The sequence below is a fragment of the Hoplias malabaricus genome, chromosome 12, assembly GCF_029633855.1.
Source record: "Hoplias malabaricus isolate fHopMal1 chromosome 12, fHopMal1.hap1, whole genome shotgun sequence".
Lineage (NCBI taxonomy): Eukaryota > Metazoa > Chordata > Actinopteri > Characiformes > Erythrinidae > Hoplias > Hoplias malabaricus.
In genome coordinates this window covers 41,227,451-41,248,498 of record NC_089811.1, presented here as the reverse complement: position 1 = coordinate 41,248,498, position 21,048 = coordinate 41,227,451, and the positions used below count along the sequence as shown (strand labels likewise).

Here is a 21,048-nt window from a genome sequence, read left to right as displayed (position 1 = left end):
TGCAGCCTGCATCACAAAAATTGCTGCATTTGTCATTTTCTGGATGTTAGGAGTAGCTGTTCCACATGCTAAGTATATAATGAGGTTGATGAGATATGTCTGGTCCTGAAAGGAAGTGCAGTTCTGTACCAATTGTGATGGGAATTTTGTTTCTTTTGGCTCAGCTCACTAAAAAGAGAGAGCTTTTTCGGCTTCCAAGTATATATGTTTTTTGTGACAATATTTTATAATTGACTGAATAAAGAAATAATATTAAAAAAATAGAGTCTGACCCATCACTACTGCACAAGGATATCCATCCATCCATTCATCCATTCATTGTCTGTAACCCTTATCCAGTTCAGGGTCACGGTGGGTCCAGAGCCTACCTGGAATCACTGGGCGCAAGACAGGAATACACCCTGGAGGGGGTGCCAGTCCTTCACAGGGCAACACACACACTCCCACATTCACACCTACTGACACTTTTGAGTCTCCAATCCACGTACCAACGTGTGTTTTTGGAGCGTGGGAGGAAATCAGAGCACCCGGAGGAAACCTACGCAGACAAAGAGAGAACACACCACACTCCTCACAATCACCCGGAGGACAACCGCGGTGTGTGCAAGATGAAGGGTTTCTCTTAACAATTAGAAAAAAAATGACAGAAATATAAACATTTAAAGATCCTTTATTTTGAAGTGACGTGTCCTGATATCTTCATTTTAATAAAAAATAGCAAATATTTGCTTTTTATTCATGTATTATTTGTTTAGAAATTTATTTATTTATAACACATCTCCTGTCAGTGACTTTTGGCTTTTATCTTGACAGTCGTTCCGCTACACGCTCTTACCGTAATGTTCAGAATACGCAGTTCCAACAAAACTAAGCGGGGTGCTAGTTTGACCACGCTTTTCCAAGTGGAGTCTGGCTTGACTCCAGTCCCCGGAGCTGTGTCATTCAAATGTTTTATATTATCAATAAAATAATGTCTTGTTTTAAAGAAATTGTATATACGCCACTTCAATAAAACAAACAAAATAACACTGAATAAAATGTATATTTTAAAATTTTCGTACAGGAGTACAGCTGGGTGCTGCACCACTCTCTTGGATAGAGTTGAAACCTGCGCTGAAAACGGGCTTTTACTTTGAAATTCTTAGATTGCGCTTTATATTCTGTTCCTTCTGAACAACGTGAAGCCGGGAGCGGGGGGTCAAATAAACAGTTATTAAACAGAGCAGTGAAGGGGGTAAACATCTAATAGTTACAAACACAGCAGGAGCACTGACAGCCTTCAGGTGGTCTTTCAGTGGAATAAACGCAAGCGCTTGCAAATAATAAAATCCTGGAGTAGTGTTTCAGATATGTATTCTTTAGCTGGTTAGCTACCACTACTTCCACGTGATAAACCCATCACAGGACAGGCATGCTTTTCTAACAGACACTGAGTCTGAGCTTTTTGAGGGAATTCTCTCTTTTGCAGCGCTCACACAGCTGTTTTCTCTTAGGACGGAATGTCAGAATTTTAAAGGTATTGATTATTATTATTCTCTTTTCAAGCTTAGCTATATGGATGCAGTGAAAGTTTAGAAATAGGATTTTAAGCCCTAGCCCTGATCCTGAAAATAAACTCTTTATTTAAGTGTTTAAACTAAAGATATTACATATGCATGGCATTTTTTTCTAATTGAAATTAAGCTTCTAGTTTTAGTGCTTTATGTTTTATACATTTTTAAATGTTAACAAAAACATCAAGACATTTAAAGTTTTGAACAAGCAAATATGTTAACATCAGGAAAAAAATGGTATTTTGGACATTTGAATATCACCTTATTAGAGTCTTATAGGTGACATTTAAAAAAAATCATCATGACCATGCTAAATTCAGTTTTCAGAGATAGACCATATTTGATTTTATTGTTAATGCCAGTGCAAATATAATTGCCGTTCATTCTTTTGCTTAATATTTAGATGCATCAGCTCATCAATGTCCTAGCTCCTGTGACTTCAGCAACCTCTTTCACATTACTGAATGACCTCTAATATGTGGTTCAGACACCTATCCTGAACTGTCCTCTGCTCCAGTCATGTTCAGGCTCAGTCCCCTGCGCTCATATCCTCGCAGGGTTCGTTATTACGGGGTTGTGAACAGAGACCTAGTCTTGGCACAGTTCCAGGCCTGCACAGCAGAGGACCAGGTCCTGGATGTGGTGGGCAAAAACAAAGCCAAGCTCTCCGTTAGCCATGTGGGCTGTGCCATGGGCCTGCTCTGGCAGTTTCAGAAGGAGAAACCACAGCTGCTCCGGACAGTTGAACTTATCCAGAATCACCCTGAGTTCCTGACACTTCGAGTCTTGGCTGAGAACAAGATCAGTCTGATGGATGATATCACTGTGGTGGACATGCTTTATAATGTGCTCAGGTACATGTTAAGACTAATATGAGAATTGCTGAAGAAAAATACTGATTGATAAAATTTTTCTTTAGTAAAATAAAACGTTTTTGTGTGCAAAATAGGGGTGGGCGATATGGCCATAAAATAATATCACGATTTTTGGTGATAACGATATTCTTGGCGAGAACAACACAACACTGAAATATGCTTTTATTAATTTCAGGAACACACTATTGCAACAAAATAAATGTTATATGAATATTAATTTGATTAAATGGAATAAATTCTTACATAACACTATGGTTTTTTGTACATCGGATATTTAGTAACCAAACCACCTCCACACGACTGAAGTCACTCACCTTTTGGAGCAGATTTCTTGACCTCAGGACCACTTTCCACCGTACCTTACTGTGCCTAAACGACTCATGTAAGGAACGTATGCCGTAATACGGGAAACTGCATGATGTCATTGCGTAAACAAGTCTGAGTCACTATATCTTGATATTGATTTATTTTATTGTTTTAAAAATTATGACGATATTATTGTGAACAATATGATATGGTACAGCCCTACTGTACAAAGATTTTGTCCAGGTGGACATTCCAGCTTCAAATTAGACATGGTACAGGAAGTCTGGTATTGTATCCAATAGTGCAGTTCAATTTCAAATCCACGAACACAAGTTTTTTCTTTTTCCACTGCCAAGACCGCAGTAATGTAAAGAGTACCTGAGCTAAATTCGCTTACACTTACCAGTAACTGGATCTGTCTGTGCACAGCTAAAAGATAGTAGTGACCTAGAACCTTTTAAAGATATCATGTGACTTTAACAATTATAACACAGGGATGCTTTGAAGCTTTTGGTTGTATTTTTCTCATTTTATTCTTCATTTAAAGGCTTAATGTAGAACCACATGACTCTCTTGTCCAGCAGCTGATGATGGAAGGCTGGAATAGATTACAAAGGTATTTGAGACAACATATTCCATATAGTCATTCTATTGCATGCTGCTTTTGCTTATCTTGTTTAATTGGGATGTTGATCAAGGCTTGTCATGTTTTGCAGATTTCCAGTGGCAACACTGTCAAAGTTCTCTATTTGTTTAAGTGAACAGTTTTTGTACTACAGTCCACTGATGGGTCAGATTACTGAGATAGTTAATCAGAAACTGGATTTAATAGAAGATGCCAGGTATCAATTTTAAATGTCCACACAAAAGTGTTACTGTTGACATTGTAAATACTATAACGTTCATACTGATGACAATTAAAATAATCTTCTTTCCTTTATCTTTATCAGAGTGCTGACCACCCTTATGACCAGTATATCTTCCCTGGTGTCCCCTCAGTTACGGGATGCACTCATTGAAAAAGCTGATTCTCTCCTGGACACTATGGACCCTTTACAGTACAACAACACCAGGAGAATAGTGCAGTTCCTACGAAACATCAAGTACACTTATAGGCCCTTACTGGAAAAATGCAACCATATTCTTCTCCAAAATATACCCCGACTGGATGCTGAGAACATTAGTATTATATTGGGACTGTATCAGTCCATGCAATACAACAACTGTGACTTTAGACTGCTTGCTAAACAGAGGCTGATGGAGCTTATTGACACAAGCACTGACCCTGTGTCTTTTACAAAGCTCTTTGTTTCTTTGGGGCCCCTAGCAGGGCAAGCAACCAGGGAGAGGTAAGATAGAAAATATAAGAGGTTTAAGCTGGTTAATATGGATATTTTTTCTGTGTTTTTTTATTACAGATTCCAAATCATTATTTGCCACCTGTAGAATATAATTAATATTTTAGGATAATCTTACATGCAACAAAATTTTTGGAGAGTTTTGGAACCAGACTCTGAATATTCATCCACTTACCCAACATGTGTTTTTGGACTGTGGGAGGAAACTGGAGCACCCGGAGGAAACCCACGCAGACACAGGGAGAACACACCACACTCCTCACTGACAGTCACCCCCAGGAAACCCACGCAGACACAGGGAGAACACACCAAACTCCTCACTGACAGTCGCCTGGAGGAAACCCACGCAGACAAAGGGAGAACACACCACACTCCTCACAGACAGTTACCCGGAGGAAACCCATGCAGACACAAGGAGAACACACCACACTCCTCACAGACAGTCACCCGGAGGAAACCCATGCAGACACAGGGAGAACACACCACACTCCTCACAGACAGTCACCTGGAGGAAACCCACACAGACACAGGGAGAACACACCACACTCCTCACTGACAGTAACCCGGAAGAAACCCACGCAGACACAGGGAGAACACACCACACTCCTCACAGACAGTCACCCGGAGGAAACTCACGCAGACACAGGGAGAACGCACCACACTCCTCACAGACAGTCACCTGGAGCGGGACTCGAACCCACAACCTCCAGGTCCCTGGAGCTGTGTGACTGCGACTATAACAATGGATATTTCAGAACAGTATCTGCCCCATATCACAAGACAGAGACAGTGCCAAAATCTCCTCCCACTCCTAAAAGAAAACATTGTTCTTCCTAAGAAACCAGCAGCAGATACTGCAAAATATTCATTACTCTGAGTGTACAATGATATCAGAGTGTGGTTCCAGGGCTGTTAGAGATATCAGATAGAGCTGTGGGAAAGGCGAAAATGAACACTGATTGAGTCACCCTGACCATAGTCCCAAAAACAGACGGAGAGTTTTCCCGTTTCATTTTCAGAAATGGAATGTTTTCCATTTTCCCATTTCAAACAGAAAATCAAATGGCCCAAAGGTACACTGTCCCAACAGCTATATTTTTTGTTATGAATGGGAGAGCTGCACTTGTTGATGAAAAATGCTGCATGTGTCAAAGGTTGGCCACCCTGTGTGAAAGGGTTCAGAGTGAAATGAATGAAAGAAATGAACTGCCAAAATCCAAATATACTCAGGAAAACTGATAGCATTTCTGCTATATAAAAACAATATGATCAATGTATTGATGTGTGTCTAACTGATCTTTGGTGTTACAGGTTGGAAAGTGCAGCAATGTTGTTGGCTGATGAGCTGAATGCCCAGCAGGCTCTGGCTATTGTTGAGACGCTGGAGGATATTCAGTGTCGAAACGTTCAGGTTATCAATAAGTAAGCTATATGCCTTATTGTCTGTTCTATTTTTATTATTATTAATTTTGTGGTCCCTGTTTGGTAGCATACATGTAAATCACTGCAGCAGGGATGTAGTTTCATAATTTTCCTTTTCAGACAGAAATGTTTGAATTCAATTTTTAACTTGGTGTGGTGTTTGAGTAAAAAATTATCATTTTTGTTGTCTCTGCAAATTTTCATCCTGCAACAGGTTTGCGTCAATATTGCAAAACAATCTGGATGTATATCGACCTGTGGAAATAGCCAAGATCACCCAGTTACTTATTTTCTTGCACTATCAGAACCCAGAGCTCTTCTCCAGACTGAGGACTATACTACTTCGGTGAGTCTTCTGTATGTTTCATAAACCTATTTTCCTTTCAGTGGAGAATCTCAGAATGCTATATTCATTAGGACAGTTGTCACCAGGATACTTTTAGGTATAAGATCACCATTTGAAATCTGAACAAATTGAAGATTTATCAGCTTAAAGGCCAGGCATATGCTACTTATACAAATAACAAAGTATATGTCTTGAATAGCTTAAAATTAAACTTTTACTTACTTCAACGTCAGTGGCGGATGCTGGTCTTTCAAGGAGGGGAAGCTCAATTTAGGCCTACATCATAAAATGTGTCAGTTTTTTTATACGTAAATTCTACCCTCCGTCCCTTTTTAAGAAACTGATCTGTGACCCTGTCGTACCAACAAGGCGTCTTTTCCAGGGACTTGACTAGTGTCCTCTCAATGGCCAGCAGTGCTAGGCTGCTTAAACAACCTTGGCCCATGTGAAGTGTGTCCGCCTGTGCTCCCACGGAGCTTTATACCAAAGGATCGTTGATTCGCTCATTTCGCTGTCAATCAAAAAGGGATTCAGCCTCAGACAGATCATCCAATCATCATGCAGAAGCTGAGCGTCCGTGCCAGCCGAGGCCAGCCCACTGCCCCATAGACAAAGCCCAGCATTTATCCAATGACTCGTCTCGTTTCGCTGCACTTCGCTGCTTCGCTATTGAACTCTGTGGACGCTCAGTGTCCTCACTGTTTAAATCACTGTAAAGCTGTGGGAATGATTGAGAGGAAAGCCGTGTCTTTACCAGTGATAAGAAGCTGATTCTGAACAAAAGTTGAGCGCGTTGTAGTGCATATTTATACAATGACATGTACACACAACAGTATATATTTGATCACTTATTTTTTTTTTTTTTTTACATTTTAGGGGAAGCTGAGCTTCCCTTGCAGTCTTAGAGCAATCGCCACTGTTCAATGTATAGCGGATTGTTAGCTATGGTGCTCAGTGGCCCGAGGCTGCACACTGTCTGCAAGTGTGTTGTAGTCTGGGGTATAGTATGAAACAGCCAGTCTAATGCTATAAGTCAAATAAGTTTGTTAGATGAGTGTACTTGGACATGATGATTTTTCTCTGTGAATATGCTGCTTCACAAAGATAAAGAAAAGCACTAGCACTGTAGCAGCAGAGGCGAAAATGAGGAGTCCTCAGAGAAGAGTTTTCTTAGCACTATTTTTACTGTGGCTCTCCCTTGTGTTGTATTTTGTCAAATGCATAAAAGAGTTGTAAAATATCTCCAGTTTTGAAGAGACAGCATTTAGCATTGCCTCTGTGCTAGCGCAGATAGAGCCAAAGTATGGAGTGCATCAGAGGTCTCACGGTTCCCGTGTCCAAATTCGCAGACCCAACCCAGTGTGACTACGACTTCTATGTCCTTGTTTAAACTAACCACTGCTGGTACAGAAAGACGCAGCTACAGTAACTTAAACGTGATAATTGAAGCAGCCATATGATTAGTCGCGATCAACTAGTTGGTGACCACTGCGCTAGGACAAGGATTAATTTCTGTCAGTGGAAGTAGAAGCCATTTTTCTATTTTTAATTTGTATTTCTATTTTAAATTTTGTAATTTCTCTTCTCGTTAGTTTCTTGCAAGATAGTGTTTACCCATATGAAGTCACCATGCTGACCCGCGTCCTCTCCATGCTGCCTTCTCCACGTATGGAAGATTTTGTGATCTCTCGTGTTGATGCTGTTCTGCATCAGTGCGGCTTGAACGATCTAAACACGTTCACAGTGGCCATTGCCAAATGGATTCGCAATGACCCCACCTACCGCCACAACACTCCCAGCAAATATGTCCGTCTACTTCAGACTCTGAACCATTTTGGACACGAGCGGCTGCAGAAAGCTGATCGATTGGACGTGGTGCTGGAGGAGCTGAAGTTCATCTCAGGGGAATGGTTTGAAGAGATATTGCTTGAGGAGACTATTGCAATGCTTCAGAGATTAATAGATCAGGTATCATGGATCAACGTGCCAGAACTGGCTCTCTTCCTGACCAGAACCAATTACCTCTGTACGCCACTGCTGGACTGTATTGCCAGTGTGGTCACCGAGAATATACGTAAGGTAGAGTGATTAAAAATTTGCTTTTGAGTATGTGCTTATATTCCAAAGACATGGGAAGTGTGTTGGTTTATGCATTTTATTTATCTCCCAACGTCCAGGGAATCTGGTCAAAACTCAAGCCTAATGGTTGATATATTTTACTGTATTTGTTTCTGTTTTCTTCCCTTTTAGATTCATTACTCTGGAACCTATGCCACATTGCTCCCTTTTGCTATTCTTAATTATGACTCTCCAATGGTAGATGAGTTATTTGATGCGTGCATTCAGCATTTCACTCCTCATATCCGTGAGTCTTTCCCTTGTAACTGCCACAATTCCTTTTAAATTTTAGTTATTACAGACTGAGTTAGTGATCTGTTATGATCTTGAATTTTCCCAGGTTCTTTTGATCCTCACCTGCTGGTCCTGATGGCCTATGCCTTGGCTGTGGCTAACTGCTTTCCCGAGGAAGTCATCAGAGAAATATTCAGTGTGGATTTCCTGGCCAAGTTGGATGCACAGCTTGAGAGTATGTTCAGTATTACTGAATGAGTATTTATTTGGATCCATTATATGGGAATAGCTTAAATTAATTTTTGTTACAAAATATTTCAAACTGTAAAAGTGAGGGTGAAATCTTGCATCTCAAGAGACATTCATCAACTTGCCAGAGGAGGTACAGTCATGGCCGAAAGTGTTGGCACTCCTGAAATTTTGAAGTATTTTTCCCAGAAAATGATTACACGTTTTGTTATACAGATGTTTGTGTCCTTTGTGTGTATTGGGGCAACACAGAAAACAGAGAAAAAAAAGCCTAAATTGATATAATTTCACGCAAAACCTCAAAAATCAGTGGGACTAGATTATTGGCACCTTTTCAAAGTTGTGGGTAAATAACTTTGTTTCAAGCATGTGTTGCTAGTTTAAACTCAACTGTGGCAAGTAACAGGTGTGGGCAATATGAAAAATCACGCCTGAAAACGGATAAAAATGAGAGAAGTTGACTCAGTCATTGCATTGTGTCTGTGTGTACTACACTAAGCATGGAGAACAACTGGCAAGAAGTTTCAGACAACCTGAGAACCAAAATTGTGGACAAACATCAACAATCTAAAAGTTACAAGCCCTTGATGTTCCTTTGTCCACGGTGCGCAACATAATCAAGAGGTTTACAACCCATGGCACTGTAGTTAATCAACCTGGACATGGACAGAAGAGAAAAATGTATTAAAATTGATGAAGGATTCCAACGCAGGAGAGTCCGGATGGTGGATAAGCAGCCCCAATCAAGTTCCAAAGAAATTCAAGCTGTCCTGTGGGCTCAGGGTGCGTCAGTGTCAATGCGAACTATCCATTGACATTTGAATTAAATGAAATGCTATGGCAGACCCAGGAGGACCCCATTGCTGACACAGAGACACAAAAAGGCTAGACTGCAGTTTGCCAACATTTACATGAGTAAGCCAGAATCCTTCTAGGAAAACGTTTCACCCAGAAATGGATGAAAAAAAAAAGCTGGAGTGTTCTGAAATGGCTAGCAATGAGATGATAGCCAGATAAACACCTGTGGAGAGATCCTAAAATTGCTGTTGGGAGAAGGCACTCTTCCAATATGAGAGACCTGGACTTTTCTGGTACATATTTTGCATATTGCCTCTTCTGAATTGTCTGGCTCTCCCTTTTCATTTGGTCGAAAGCTGAAATGCTCCCAAACTGTCGAAGTTGTATTGAATTTTTTATGACTAGGTTTGCTGCCATTGTGTCCATTTTATAAAACAAAGACTGACACTCAGCCATTAGGATTCCAAACGTTGGGAAAACATTCATTACACACACACACACACCAAAATGTAAAACAAGAAAGACCATGCAATGAAAGGGAAAACATGTATACACTGCAGTGGTGACAGTTTTTGCCATTTTTGCGATCGGCTGGTTAATAGCGCGGTATTACCGTACTGCGGTTGTAGCAACAGCCCTAGGTGCCAACACTTTCAGCCATGACCATATGTGATCCTGGTTGACACCACAACTAATACTCTGCCGACTGAGCAACATTTGTTAATGTATCACCTCTGGCAATTTTAAATTTTTTTGACAGATCTGTAGTACTGCAACAGATCAATCACACAGTTCTCTGAGACAGAAACTTAATTTTTGTGCTTTACTCAAGTACAAATATAGAAATCTGATAAATCAAGTTTGTGTAATGTGTCCTGAAAGCACTTCCAGATGCACTGAACATGAGGGTTCGTTTGCGTCTGATGGAGTTGAACCGTGCTGTGTGTCTGGAGTGTCCTGAGTTCCAGGTTCCCTGGTTCCATGAACGGTACTGCAAACAGCTCCAGCGGAAAAGTGAGTGAAGATAATTGTGTCATTTTCTTTTAGATGTTTGTTATTTGTTGATTACATGTATCAGTGATTCCACCCTAGCTAATAATGTTTTGACTGTCATGATTGAGCAAATTTCTCTTTGTGAAACACACAGACAATGGCTCAGTCAGTCCAGTACAGCAGCAGATCCACAAAATGCTGGGTGAAGTCCTTGGGGGCATTAATTGTGCCAGAGTAGCAGTGGTGACCCCTTATTTCTACACAGTTGGTAAGTTTGACATAAAAGTTTTAATGGTTGTGAGTGAATTATCATCTTGTTGTTGCATTAAAAAAAACTGCTTGATCACTTAATAATAAATCTTAAGTTTTATCAGTTCTATAAATTGTAAATTATATTTTATATAATTATAATTTTTAAAATAGTACTTTGCTGTCATTTGTATACTGTAACATTACTTAAAGTCATGTAAAAAAAAAAACCAGACATTTGCCTAAACGTTTCATTCCAAAATCTTAATTTCTTATTTCTTTTATTTATTAATTATGTTATCTTCATTTTGTAGCTAAAATATTGATGCATTACACATTTTGACCATGTTTGTCTAATAGATGTGAAAAGGACGAGTACTTTTTATAAAACTTGGCAAACATTCATGAATCCAAGCCACTTGATTTTGGAACAACATTTATTGTTTCTTTGCAGAAAAATCTGCAGGATCAAATCTGCCTCAGCAGCATAGGACATTTACATTTACATTTATGCATTTGGCAGACGCTTTTATCCAAAGCGACTTACAAAAGAGGATCTAACATTCGAACTACAGCACAAATTATGCAAAATACCTTACATTAAGTGCAATATGCCAGGAAGTAATAAGTGCATTAAAGAAAGACATTCAGTGCAAAAGATACTCTCGGAAGAGCTGGGTTTTCAATGATTTCTTGAATGCAGAGAGGGTTTCTGTTGCTCTGATAGTGCTTGGAAGCTCGTTCCACCAGCGTGGTACGAGATGAGAATAGCCTCAACTGACCTTTACGGGGGGTTGGTCGTGTTAGTTGGCGCTCCTTTGAGGAACGGAGAGGGCGGGCGCTAACGTATGGTCTAAGAGTCTATTGAGGTAAATGGGAGCAGAACCAGTGAATACTCTGAAGGCCATCATTAGTGATTTGAATTTGATGCGCGCAGCTAAGGGTAGCCAATGCATCTCAATTAATAGGGGCGTGACATGTGCTCTTTTTGGTTGGTTGAAACCAACCAAGGAAAGCTGATGTATGGGTTGCAAAATGTTCTGTATGCTAATCAGTTTCAACAACATCCCTGCAGACTTTGAATGTGTCCTGGATCGCCATCAGCATGCGGTGCCGTACAGTGAGCTGAGCCAGCTGCTTATCACCGAGGACGGAAAAGTGAAATGGGAGTCTGGATCAGTCAGGACAGAGAGCACAGAGCTACCACCAGGCGCTCAGCGGTATGTGGATCAGAATGTAATCAATCATTTATCAAAACTGAAAACAGAGTAGAACATCTATGAACAGACTCGGCTGTGGATTGGCCTTTATATTATTTGGTGAATGCTTTTTTTCCCAAAGCGAAGTAAGGTTTTAATTCTTCACAAATGTAATCTTAGGAGTCTTGCCAAAGGGTTCTGAAAACTTTTGTATGGTGTGGTTACCCAAGCAGGGATTACAACAGCACTCTTCTGCTTAAAAGGCAGTTTCTACTGACAACATGAAATCATGTAAAATTGTAAAACAGTGCTTTGCCTTTTAGACTTACTGCTCATTCACCTTGTAAACAAGAGTGTGATTGAAATAATGACCTTTTCTGTCTTTTTAATTCTCTCAGTATTGCCCTGGACTTTTTGGATTCAAAATCCTTTTGCAGAAATTTACAGCACATTAAGGGAGACATCCTGATGAGAAAAAGGCACCTGGAGATTTTAGGATATCATGTTTTACATGTGAGTAGATACAATTGCTCACTTTCCTTTGTTAACACAGCTGTCGTAGATTTGTTCATATTTGAAAATTCATAGACTGACAAATTGCTTTCCAACTCAGATTCCTCACTTTGAATGGAATTCTATGGAGCTCTCCACTCAAGATGCTTGGAAGGAATATTTGAAAAGGAAATTATTTGCAGAAGTAGCCTGAGACACTCTGCACTACTTTTGCTTCATATTCAAGTCAGCAGGCTTATCTGGGGACATTACAGTAAATAATTTGTTTATTAATTAGCACCCTTTCTTTGCCGAATGGAAGGGAATATCAACCAGACACATGCCGGTTTGGTCCTCTTGAGTTTTATAAGTTTTGCAATATTTGTCATTAAATATGTTTATAATAAATTATGTAACCAAATGTTGTAGATGCTGTTATATCGGAATGAAGTAAGTACAAGTTTTTGTCCTAAAACATTTTATTTTTGTAAAAATTGTAATAGAATTTTAACATATGACGTACATAGTGTGTATGATAATTTTTTTTCCCAGAACAACCACATTTTATATGAAAGCTGTTTACACATGCATTTGTAACACATTTTTAAGCAGTAAATAATGTATTTTAAATGTGCTACATTATTTTATGTATATAATTATAAATTAATAATGGCAGTAACCATTATGCTACTTGGATGTTTCCAGCCCCTTATGACACTCCAGCATCATTTATTCTTTAAAACATGCAAGCACGTGATTGATGATACAATATATTCATTATAAACTCAGCTATTGCTTTATAGATATCTTACTCAATGCTTGTACATGTTTGATGAAGTCCCTTTGTACGTGGTCTTCATACATAAGCTTCACCTTACAGAAATGACCATTGACCATAACAAAAAATTAGCGATACCTGTCGCAATTTAGAGCAGAGGCTATATTACAATTTGGGCATTTTTACAGCATTTAATCGAATGGAAACACACGAGGCAGCAGCTGCATATCGCATCTCCCTTATCATTCCAGCCCACTGTTTCTTATCCTCTTCATACCTGTCACAAAAAAAGAGTATTCCAAAGTTATACTTTTTAGATTTAGATTAAAAATGTTAAAACGACTTTCTTGTAGATACAAAATATTAAGAATGATGGCAAGAACACTCTGCCCCAAAACTGAGTATAAGAAATGGTTATCATTAGATTTCCATGTAAACATATCAATGATACTCAAACTTGGCCAGCTTCAGTTTGTTTATTACTTACTGCCAAATGTCTGTAACTTCTGAAGGGGAACATTCTTTATTCTCCATCTCTACCATGTTGAAGCCCCCAACAACATACAGTTCACCACCAGCACTGACCAGATTCACTGAGCTCCTCTCCTGGGCAAAATCAGTGAATCTTTCCCACCTACATGGAGAAAAAAGATACTGTTGAATTTGTATGCTTTAATGTGTTTGTGGTGCAGAGTAAAAATGTTAAACATGAGGGAACATATCAACCTGAAGTATATAATCTTTTCAGAAAATGAAAATCACTCACTTGTTGGTTCCAAAGTCATAGGCTTCACAAGATCCTAACAGACCATCGTCATTGACTCCTCCAACCACAACAATCTTTCCCTTGTGAACAACTGCCCCGAACATTGACCTTGGTGTTTTCATTGCTGCCAACTCCTTCCATTCTGCTTTCTTGTGGTTATATGCAAACATCTTGTTGATGGTTTTACTGTTGAATGATAAAAAAATATATAGGTTATAAAGTAAATGCACAAGGAACATATAATGGTCGTGTTGGCTTTGATATTGGTCTTACTTTTCATCAGTTTTTCCACCTATACAGTACACAAGTCCATTTTGGGAGACCACACTGTGACCATGTATCCTCAAGGGAAGCTTTTTCGTTTCAGTCCATTTCATCTTACTGGCGAACAAAAAGACAGGAGTCATGAAATTACTGTTTGCACCTGATAGGCAGTTATGAATACAAAATAATGGATGGTCATTCACTTACTCAATGTCGTAACACATTACTGAGTCAAGAGACTCGTTGCTTTGTAAATCTTTGCCACCAACTGCAAACAGAAGGTTTTCAAATTCACTCAGGCCAAAAAGACATCTTGGAGAAGGCAATGGGGGCAGAGCAATCCAGTCTGGAGTAAGGGGGTCCAACTGCAATAAACAGGATTTAATACAGGATCCTTTTGACAACTCGGTTAAAGAATGCTATAATCTACCAAAAATGGTAACACTTTACTGTATGGCTGTTTGTTATAAGACTACATGACTTCTAAATAGGGCCTTCAGGAGAACTGACGTATATAAACATTTGAAACATTTACTCCTGTAGTGTCTTTGTCATCACACTTTCTGGGGTGGCATGACATTGTGTGGTTATTTACCTGATAAACATAACACTGCAGTGGGTTCTCTTTGTTCTCCTCATCCACAAACAGTCCACCTATGACATAGAGTTGATTATTCTTGGTGCTGATACTGACATGGTTTCGAGGTATCTGCTCTGCCATGGCAGCCAAGGAGCATTCATTCTCAATGGGATCATAGGCTACGGCAGCTGAATCGTTTATCATCAGGATAAATTCTTTGGTGTACATCCCAAATCTTCTGTTGTCATTCAAAAAACCAGGCATTGTTTCCTCTTCTTCCTTTTTCTCTGGAAGTTTCCCAGCAAAAGCATCTTTGATGACCATAAGCTTCTTCACGAGCTCAGGATCCGCTTTGATAATGTCGTCCTTTTCTACTTTCTCCTTGAAATACTTTTCTGGAAGTAGACGGAAGCGAACGTGCTCAAAGCCGTCACCTATAAACTTGGACCGGTTCTCTTTGTCTTTTCTCACCCACTTCATCAGGAGTTCAAACACCACTTCTTCCTTCTCCACATTGAGGGCATCAGTTCCTATGATGGCAAACAGCTCAGGAGGGTTGAACTCAAGAAAATCATCCTCTTTGGCTAGTGTCTCGAAACGCTCGGCTATGTAGTCTCTTGCAGCTATGGCCAGCCTTGGGCAGTTCAGCACCAGCCCCAGTCTGAAGATGGCCAAGCAGTTTCCACGTGAGAGCTTTTTCTGCAGGTAATTCACACAGGCTGTGAACACAGAGGGGATCTGAAAGCGGCCTGCTAGTGCAAAAATATCCTGCACATTTTCATCTGTGATGTCTATTTCTGCAGAGTAAAGATAGTTCACAATCAATTCCATTATGGTTGGGTCCACGTTTTCCAGCATGACCTCCTTGTTTGAGCTGCTCTTCTCCTTGCCCTCTTCTGAGAAGTAAAGTTCTCTAAAGAAAGGGCTACATGCCGCCAGGATGAGTCTGTGACAAGGCAGACTTCTGTCCCCTACTTTAAGAATGCAGTCTATGAACTTGTTCTCCTTCAGCAGTTCCTTCAGACCATCCTGAAGTAGGGTGCTCTGAAAGAGCTTCAGGTCTTCCTTCATAGTTGTGGGTTCCATCTTGGAAGATGTTTGAATAGAGGAGGATCTTACTGCAGTGCTTCTCCTTGCAAAGCACTCTTAGTTCTCACAGTCAAGAGTTGACACAGAGCAAAGACAGAAGTCCAGTGTAGTTTAAATCCTGCCCTTCTATATTTAGGACCCCTCACAGACAGAAAGAATTCAGTTTGGCCAGATTAGAAAAGAGAGTCACTTTAGGCAGCTGTCAAAGATTGAAAGAAACAACTGGTGGCTTTGAGGTCACTCAGGACTGAGCTCACTACATTCCTCCAATGATTTCAGGTATCTTTTGTGTTTGTATGTTTTCATCATTTATCTGTAACTTCTGTCATTCAGGTTTGTAAACTAAGAAACTATTAACAGTGAATTTAAAGTGAATGGTGACACATCACCTCTTCTGTGTGGCTTTGTGTGTCATGGCTTCAAGGAAGGTAATGGAACCCCTTCACATTTTCCTAATGCTGACTCATTTTAGTATTAATCTGTTTTATATTTAAACATCGAGTACTTCTTCTATAAGCTGCCCTTCCCTACTTTACAGGTGAGCAAACATCACCTGTTGTTACAACAGTTAATCTGTGTTCCCAAGCCATTTGTTAAATTCTTCAGCTCTACTGACAGATTTAAAAATAGCCTCATGATATCCATGGCTTAAATAAGAGATAACCTTAAACTCTCAGCAAATAACATGCAATGTTTCTACAACCTTGAATTTAAAGACATTCTCTATGATTTATTTTAGTATGCTTTATTTTTGACTAATACAAAAAAACAAACAAACAAACAAAAACACATAATGGCTATTACCACCTTTGTATAATGAAATGCACCATACATAATGTTTTTATCAAACAATGCATTTAAAGTCATTAACTCTACATTTGTTTATATAACTTTTTATATAGTCAATAATCTTAAAATAAATAAGTATATTGAAGTAAAATTTTGGAAAAAGCCTTGATTTTGGCTATAATCCTGTAAACATTATGTCATGCCATTTAAAATATTCTAATGGAAATGCTAATTTGGTCCTCACTGTTATAATTATAAAACCTAAAGTTCTGTGTAGTTTAATGTTGTCAGCCCATGACTTCCCAAAGTCCTTGCAGTGTGAAGCCATCTTTTAACTTCTCCACTGCTAAGCCAAGCTCTTCGGAGAACACTGGCTCTCTGTCTTGTAGCTAGGAAACAAGATAATAGAAAAATATTCAGATCATTTTACATACAATATAAGATTTACAACATCAGTTGAACAATGTCATCTAGACTGATTGTTAGACTGCCGGTTAAGGTAATGTAATGTTAGGGTTCAATATACCTTATTGCTGTCTGCAAAGTAGGCCTGTAATTCAAGGAAAAATTGTAAATTAGAATATGGAAATATCACTGTTATTCTTCAGTAAAATTATAATTGAAATTCACTTTACAATAAACATGTTGGAAACCAGGCAACAGAATAGTGTTCATGGGACCTTATGATACATGGCTTAAGCATGTTGCTATTTTCAGAGCATGAGTGAGATGCAGAAAGCAACCTGCTGAGTATGTCATTCATTACTGAGTGCAGTGTGCTCACCGTAAAAGCGTCAGTCTGTTCATCTGGCTCGATCTCCACGTCATCAAGAGCCTGCTCCACTGTTAGCTCCTCCAGTGGCTGAGGCTGAAGGGAACATGCTTCCAGTTTACTCCTTATTGTGATGCTTGTTAAACTTTACTAGTGTTTAACGTTATTAAAATAAAACAATTATAAGAAATGAAAATACCATACAGCTGAGTTTTTTGTTCACAATTCTGCCCATTTACCTTTTCTTCCATCTCATACTCAACACCAAAAATCGGATTTGCAGAGTACACTTTGTGAAGGGAATTTATTTCCTTCACTGCATCCTGTAACTTGTCCATTGGGTCGATCTTGAAACCCAGGACATATCCCCCTGTCTGAAAGAGCAATAGCGCAGAATGAAATCAAACTCACAAAACATGCTCCAGCCCATTAGCTCTTTTCCTTAATCTTTTTGTATGTCATATAAAAGTGTGTTCTGCATTTTCCCATCGTAAAAAATTAAAAAGCAGCCCATCATTAATTATTTTTATGCTATAGCTGTTCAGCTTGAATATCAGAATATTTTTTCAGACTCACCTGTTGAGAACTCTCAATCACAAGCGCAAGTCCAAATTTTGAATCTCTGATCCTTATTGAACGCTTTGGAGGAAAAAATACAGAATAAAGAATAAGATTTATCCTACCTTTATTATTTTAGCTTTGATAACTACTAAATAAACATGTACTCACAATTTGCAAGTAGGGAATGCTGACATTGAAGCTTTCATTCATGTTGGCATGCCACACTATTCTCACATTAGTAATGAAGAAAGTGCCAAGGTTACCCTGAAACACACACACAGTGATGGCCATTTAGAAGGCACTGGGTTATAAAATCCACAAAAGTTGATATCTGGACAAAATTAACTAAAACAATTGTTTTCATTTGTTGTAGGCAACAGTTTCAACTATAAACACATGACAAGATACTACCTGATCACTGGATAAATTCCAAACTCCATTGATTTTGTCATAAACTTGTTCACGTGGAAGTAGTCTCAGCTGCTTATTTTGAATCAGAGCCCCCCTTAACTTGAGGTCTCTGTACATTTTGGAGGTCTCATAAGCTCTGCAACAAAATGCAACCAGTTTTAACTCAAAGGGAATCTGAAAAAAAAAAACTGCTAAAAATGTATCAAACTGAATTAAATTAATAAAGTGGTATTAATGATTTTTAAGCAGTGTATTGTTAGAACTTGAAGGCACTACACCAAGGGACAAAGCATCAGCTTGATTTTGTATGAATGTGTCACTACAATACCTGTGCACAGCAATGACCGATGTGAAGAGTCGTGGACTCCCTGGAACTACATTGGTGAATATAAACTCAAATCTTGTGTTATTAGATTTGGTCAAAATGTAGAGTGCTTCTGTCTGCCCTCTCAGTTTCTGCAAGAATCACAAACTTTGTATCATACATAGTTCACAACAGTAAAATGTATAAGTAATTGCTACATTATATGACCAGACCTTTGTGAAAGCTCCGTCATCTTAACATGCTGTTGAACTCACTGGTATTATTTGAGAATGTATTCCCCTTTCATATCTTCACAACAGCGTTCACTCTTCAGAGAAGGGTTTACATTAGCTTTTGGAATATTTCTGAGGATTAAATTGCACTTAGCCATGAGAATATTATTGGTATGTATTTTAGTTGGTTCTTTAACCCCACTCCAGTTCATTTCCAAGGTATAGTTCCATTTAAAGAATGTAGTTCCTCTGCTCTTAATCCCAGTGCCCCTTCTAGCCGACATTTGCACAGAGATCTGTCTACAATGGGTGTCCCTTAAAATAGTATATAGTGTATATTTTGTAAATGTTAAAATAATTATCTTACAGAATTTGCTGTCCTTGTGGTGATGTTTATGACAGAGTTGTATCCCACAGCTGTAAATTGATTACAAAAAAAAAACACAGTCACAGTATATATGCTATACAGCTTCTGAAAAATCCTATGTATCACCTGATATTTAACAAAATGTTTTAAATTACTAAAATGCTTCTCAATCGCTGCTGACATCTGAACAGAAGTAATATTTAAAATTACACAGGCTTTAATTAAAAAAGAAATACATACACAAGTTAACTCTCGGCAGGGCGATGGAATGCCAGATGATTCTTAAATTGGTCACCAAGAGTCTACCTGTAACATTAAATGGGCATTAGTTTTGCTATAGAATATGTATATATAATATAATATGTAATGTTTACATCATTTCTCATCTAAGTTTTAAGAAAAAATGAGTGAAGAAAAAAACAGAAGCATATACAATGTGTACTGTTAATAACTTCTGTAGATAGAGAAGCACCTCTGTCGCCGTTGTTTCCTTTCGTGTCTTCAATAGAATCTAAACAATCGATGAGCACTTCACCAGGTCTTGTTTTCATCTGTCTTTAAAAATTAAGAAAAGGAAGATTAAATTTAAAAATTGTTTAAAAAAATCAAAACCTGACAGTGAAAGTTAGTGTCCTAAATCTAGATTTCTCTTTTAAAGATTGATGCAAGGATGTGAATGTTCTTACATCTTACTGCCTAATAAAGCCTGATGCCTGATAATGATCTCACCGTAGAAGTGTGCATGTTTCAAGCATGTCTCTAAACAAGCAAAAATAAGTTTCTATACAATTAGTTAATTTACCTAAAAGGAAAAAAAAATAAACAATTAAAATATTATGGAAATTACTGAAAAATCTTAGCAAACAATTTTACAACAGACATCATAATGAAAAATAAGATTTCACACATTTTCAGATATTTTTTCACTTTTTTTTTGTTGCCTAACCATTGAGGAGCTAGTGATTAGGATTCTTTATTTTCATTAACAAAATCAAAAAGGGTAAACAGAACATGCAACAAACATTATATATATATATATATATTCCTACAAGTGTCCAGGTCTGGACATATATATTATGTCCAGAGCATTTACAGTCGTTGCAAACAGAGTCTGAGAGATGTAGCTATAAATGCCATATTCCACAATACAGAATTCCTCCATTTATCCAGATAACGTAAGCCCAATGTCAAGACTGTCCAATGGGAAAAGAGCCAAGGGACATTGCTCAAATTTGGGCTTAGGTTAACTGGTTAACTAATGAATCCTGCTTTGTAAAGTTAACTAGATAGATATTTTAAGCCCATACATGAGGCTTGTTTTCTGTCTAAACCGAAAAACCCTGCTGTGAACCCCCACAGCTGAACATACTCAGGGGAAATAAGTAACTGTAAGAAATAAACAGTCTCAGATTAACAGACTTGTATAAAGCCGTACTGTGTAAATGTGCTGATTCCTATCGGCTCTGGAGGGCAGCTCTATCGCTAAACCCTCCGCTGTTCACCACAGCGCTAAATGCACTGAACTTACTGCGGTGTAATATCGAATCGAACATCTCTGTCCTCCCAAAGAACGTCCAGTACACCCGCCATAGCCTTTGTTGAGTAGACTCTGGAGTCGTTTCGCGGACGCCTCGTATGTTAGCGCTGTTTCTGCACTTCTACTCCATGTAAACACTCCCCTTAGCCAACCTTAGCGCTCTAAGAGGATTGTTGATGGCGTCTTTGCGTCACCACAGTAACAGAACTTCGACTACGGCAAGCAAGGCGTGTCAAAACTGCCCCATATTACCGCTGAAATTTTGAGACAAATTTAAGACGTGAACACAGACAACACAGTTACTCAGACTAAGGGTGGTTTGAGGGGACTTATCTGCAGTGGTGGGAAAAGAAAATAAAAACATATAAATGACAAAATACTATTATCCAGTTATATTATAGCACC

At 38.7% G+C, this 21,048-nt stretch overlaps 3 protein-coding genes across 6 annotated transcripts; 1 reads left to right on the top strand and 2 right to left on the bottom strand.

The window, feature by feature from the left end:
• The first annotated feature begins 1,171 nt into the window (after positions 1–1,171).
• Positions 1,172–13,956, top strand: fastkd1 (FAST kinase domains 1). 3 transcript variants are annotated; one of them, XM_066686535.1, is made up of 15 exons: positions 1,172–1,516; positions 2,071–2,407; positions 3,282–3,350; positions 3,451–3,576; positions 3,685–4,083; positions 5,404–5,514; positions 5,729–5,860; positions 7,453–7,939; positions 8,111–8,225; positions 8,319–8,447; positions 10,142–10,273; positions 10,407–10,520; positions 11,577–11,721; positions 12,099–12,213; positions 12,314–13,956. In XM_066686535.1, exons 2-15 carry the CDS (start codon positions 2,073–2,075, stop codon positions 12,404–12,406), a joined length of 2,502 nt encoding a protein of 833 aa, XP_066542632.1. In that variant the 5' UTR covers positions 1,172–1,516; positions 2,071–2,072; the 3' UTR covers positions 12,407–13,956. The 3 variants fall into 3 exon arrangements, with proteins under 3 accessions (XP_066542632.1, XP_066542631.1, XP_066542633.1); XM_066686534.1 differs by having other exon boundaries at positions 1,957–2,407; XM_066686536.1 differs by having other exon boundaries at positions 1,173–1,516; positions 2,111–2,407; positions 12,314–13,955.
• Positions 13,111–15,666, bottom strand: klhl41a (kelch-like family member 41a). The gene is made up of 6 exons (XM_066686537.1): positions 14,596–15,666; positions 14,208–14,365; positions 14,010–14,117; positions 13,737–13,922; positions 13,458–13,604; positions 13,111–13,247 (listed from the first exon to the last, which is right to left on the bottom strand). The coding sequence occupies exons 1-6, from the start codon at positions 15,664–15,666 to the stop codon at positions 13,136–13,138; spliced, it is 1,782 nt and encodes a 593-aa protein (XP_066542634.1). The 3' UTR covers positions 13,111–13,135.
• A 792-nt stretch (positions 15,667–16,458) lies between these two features.
• Positions 16,459–20,845, bottom strand: bbs5 (Bardet-Biedl syndrome 5). Of its 2 annotated transcripts, none has more exons than XM_066641050.1 (12): positions 20,635–20,845; positions 19,579–19,661; positions 19,347–19,412; positions 19,107–19,156; positions 18,531–18,658; positions 18,203–18,338; positions 17,960–18,055; positions 17,807–17,869; positions 17,470–17,604; positions 17,243–17,326; positions 16,985–17,008; positions 16,459–16,847 (listed from the first exon to the last, which is right to left on the bottom strand). In XM_066641050.1, the coding sequence occupies exons 1-12, from the start codon at positions 20,694–20,696 to the stop codon at positions 16,746–16,748; spliced, it is 1,029 nt and encodes a 342-aa protein (XP_066497147.1). In that variant the 5' UTR covers positions 20,697–20,845; the 3' UTR covers positions 16,459–16,745. The 2 variants fall into 2 exon arrangements, with proteins under 2 accessions (XP_066497147.1, XP_066497148.1); XM_066641051.1 differs by lacking the exon at positions 20,635–20,845 and adding an exon at positions 19,793–19,857.
• Between the last annotated feature and the right edge of the window lie 203 nt (positions 20,846–21,048).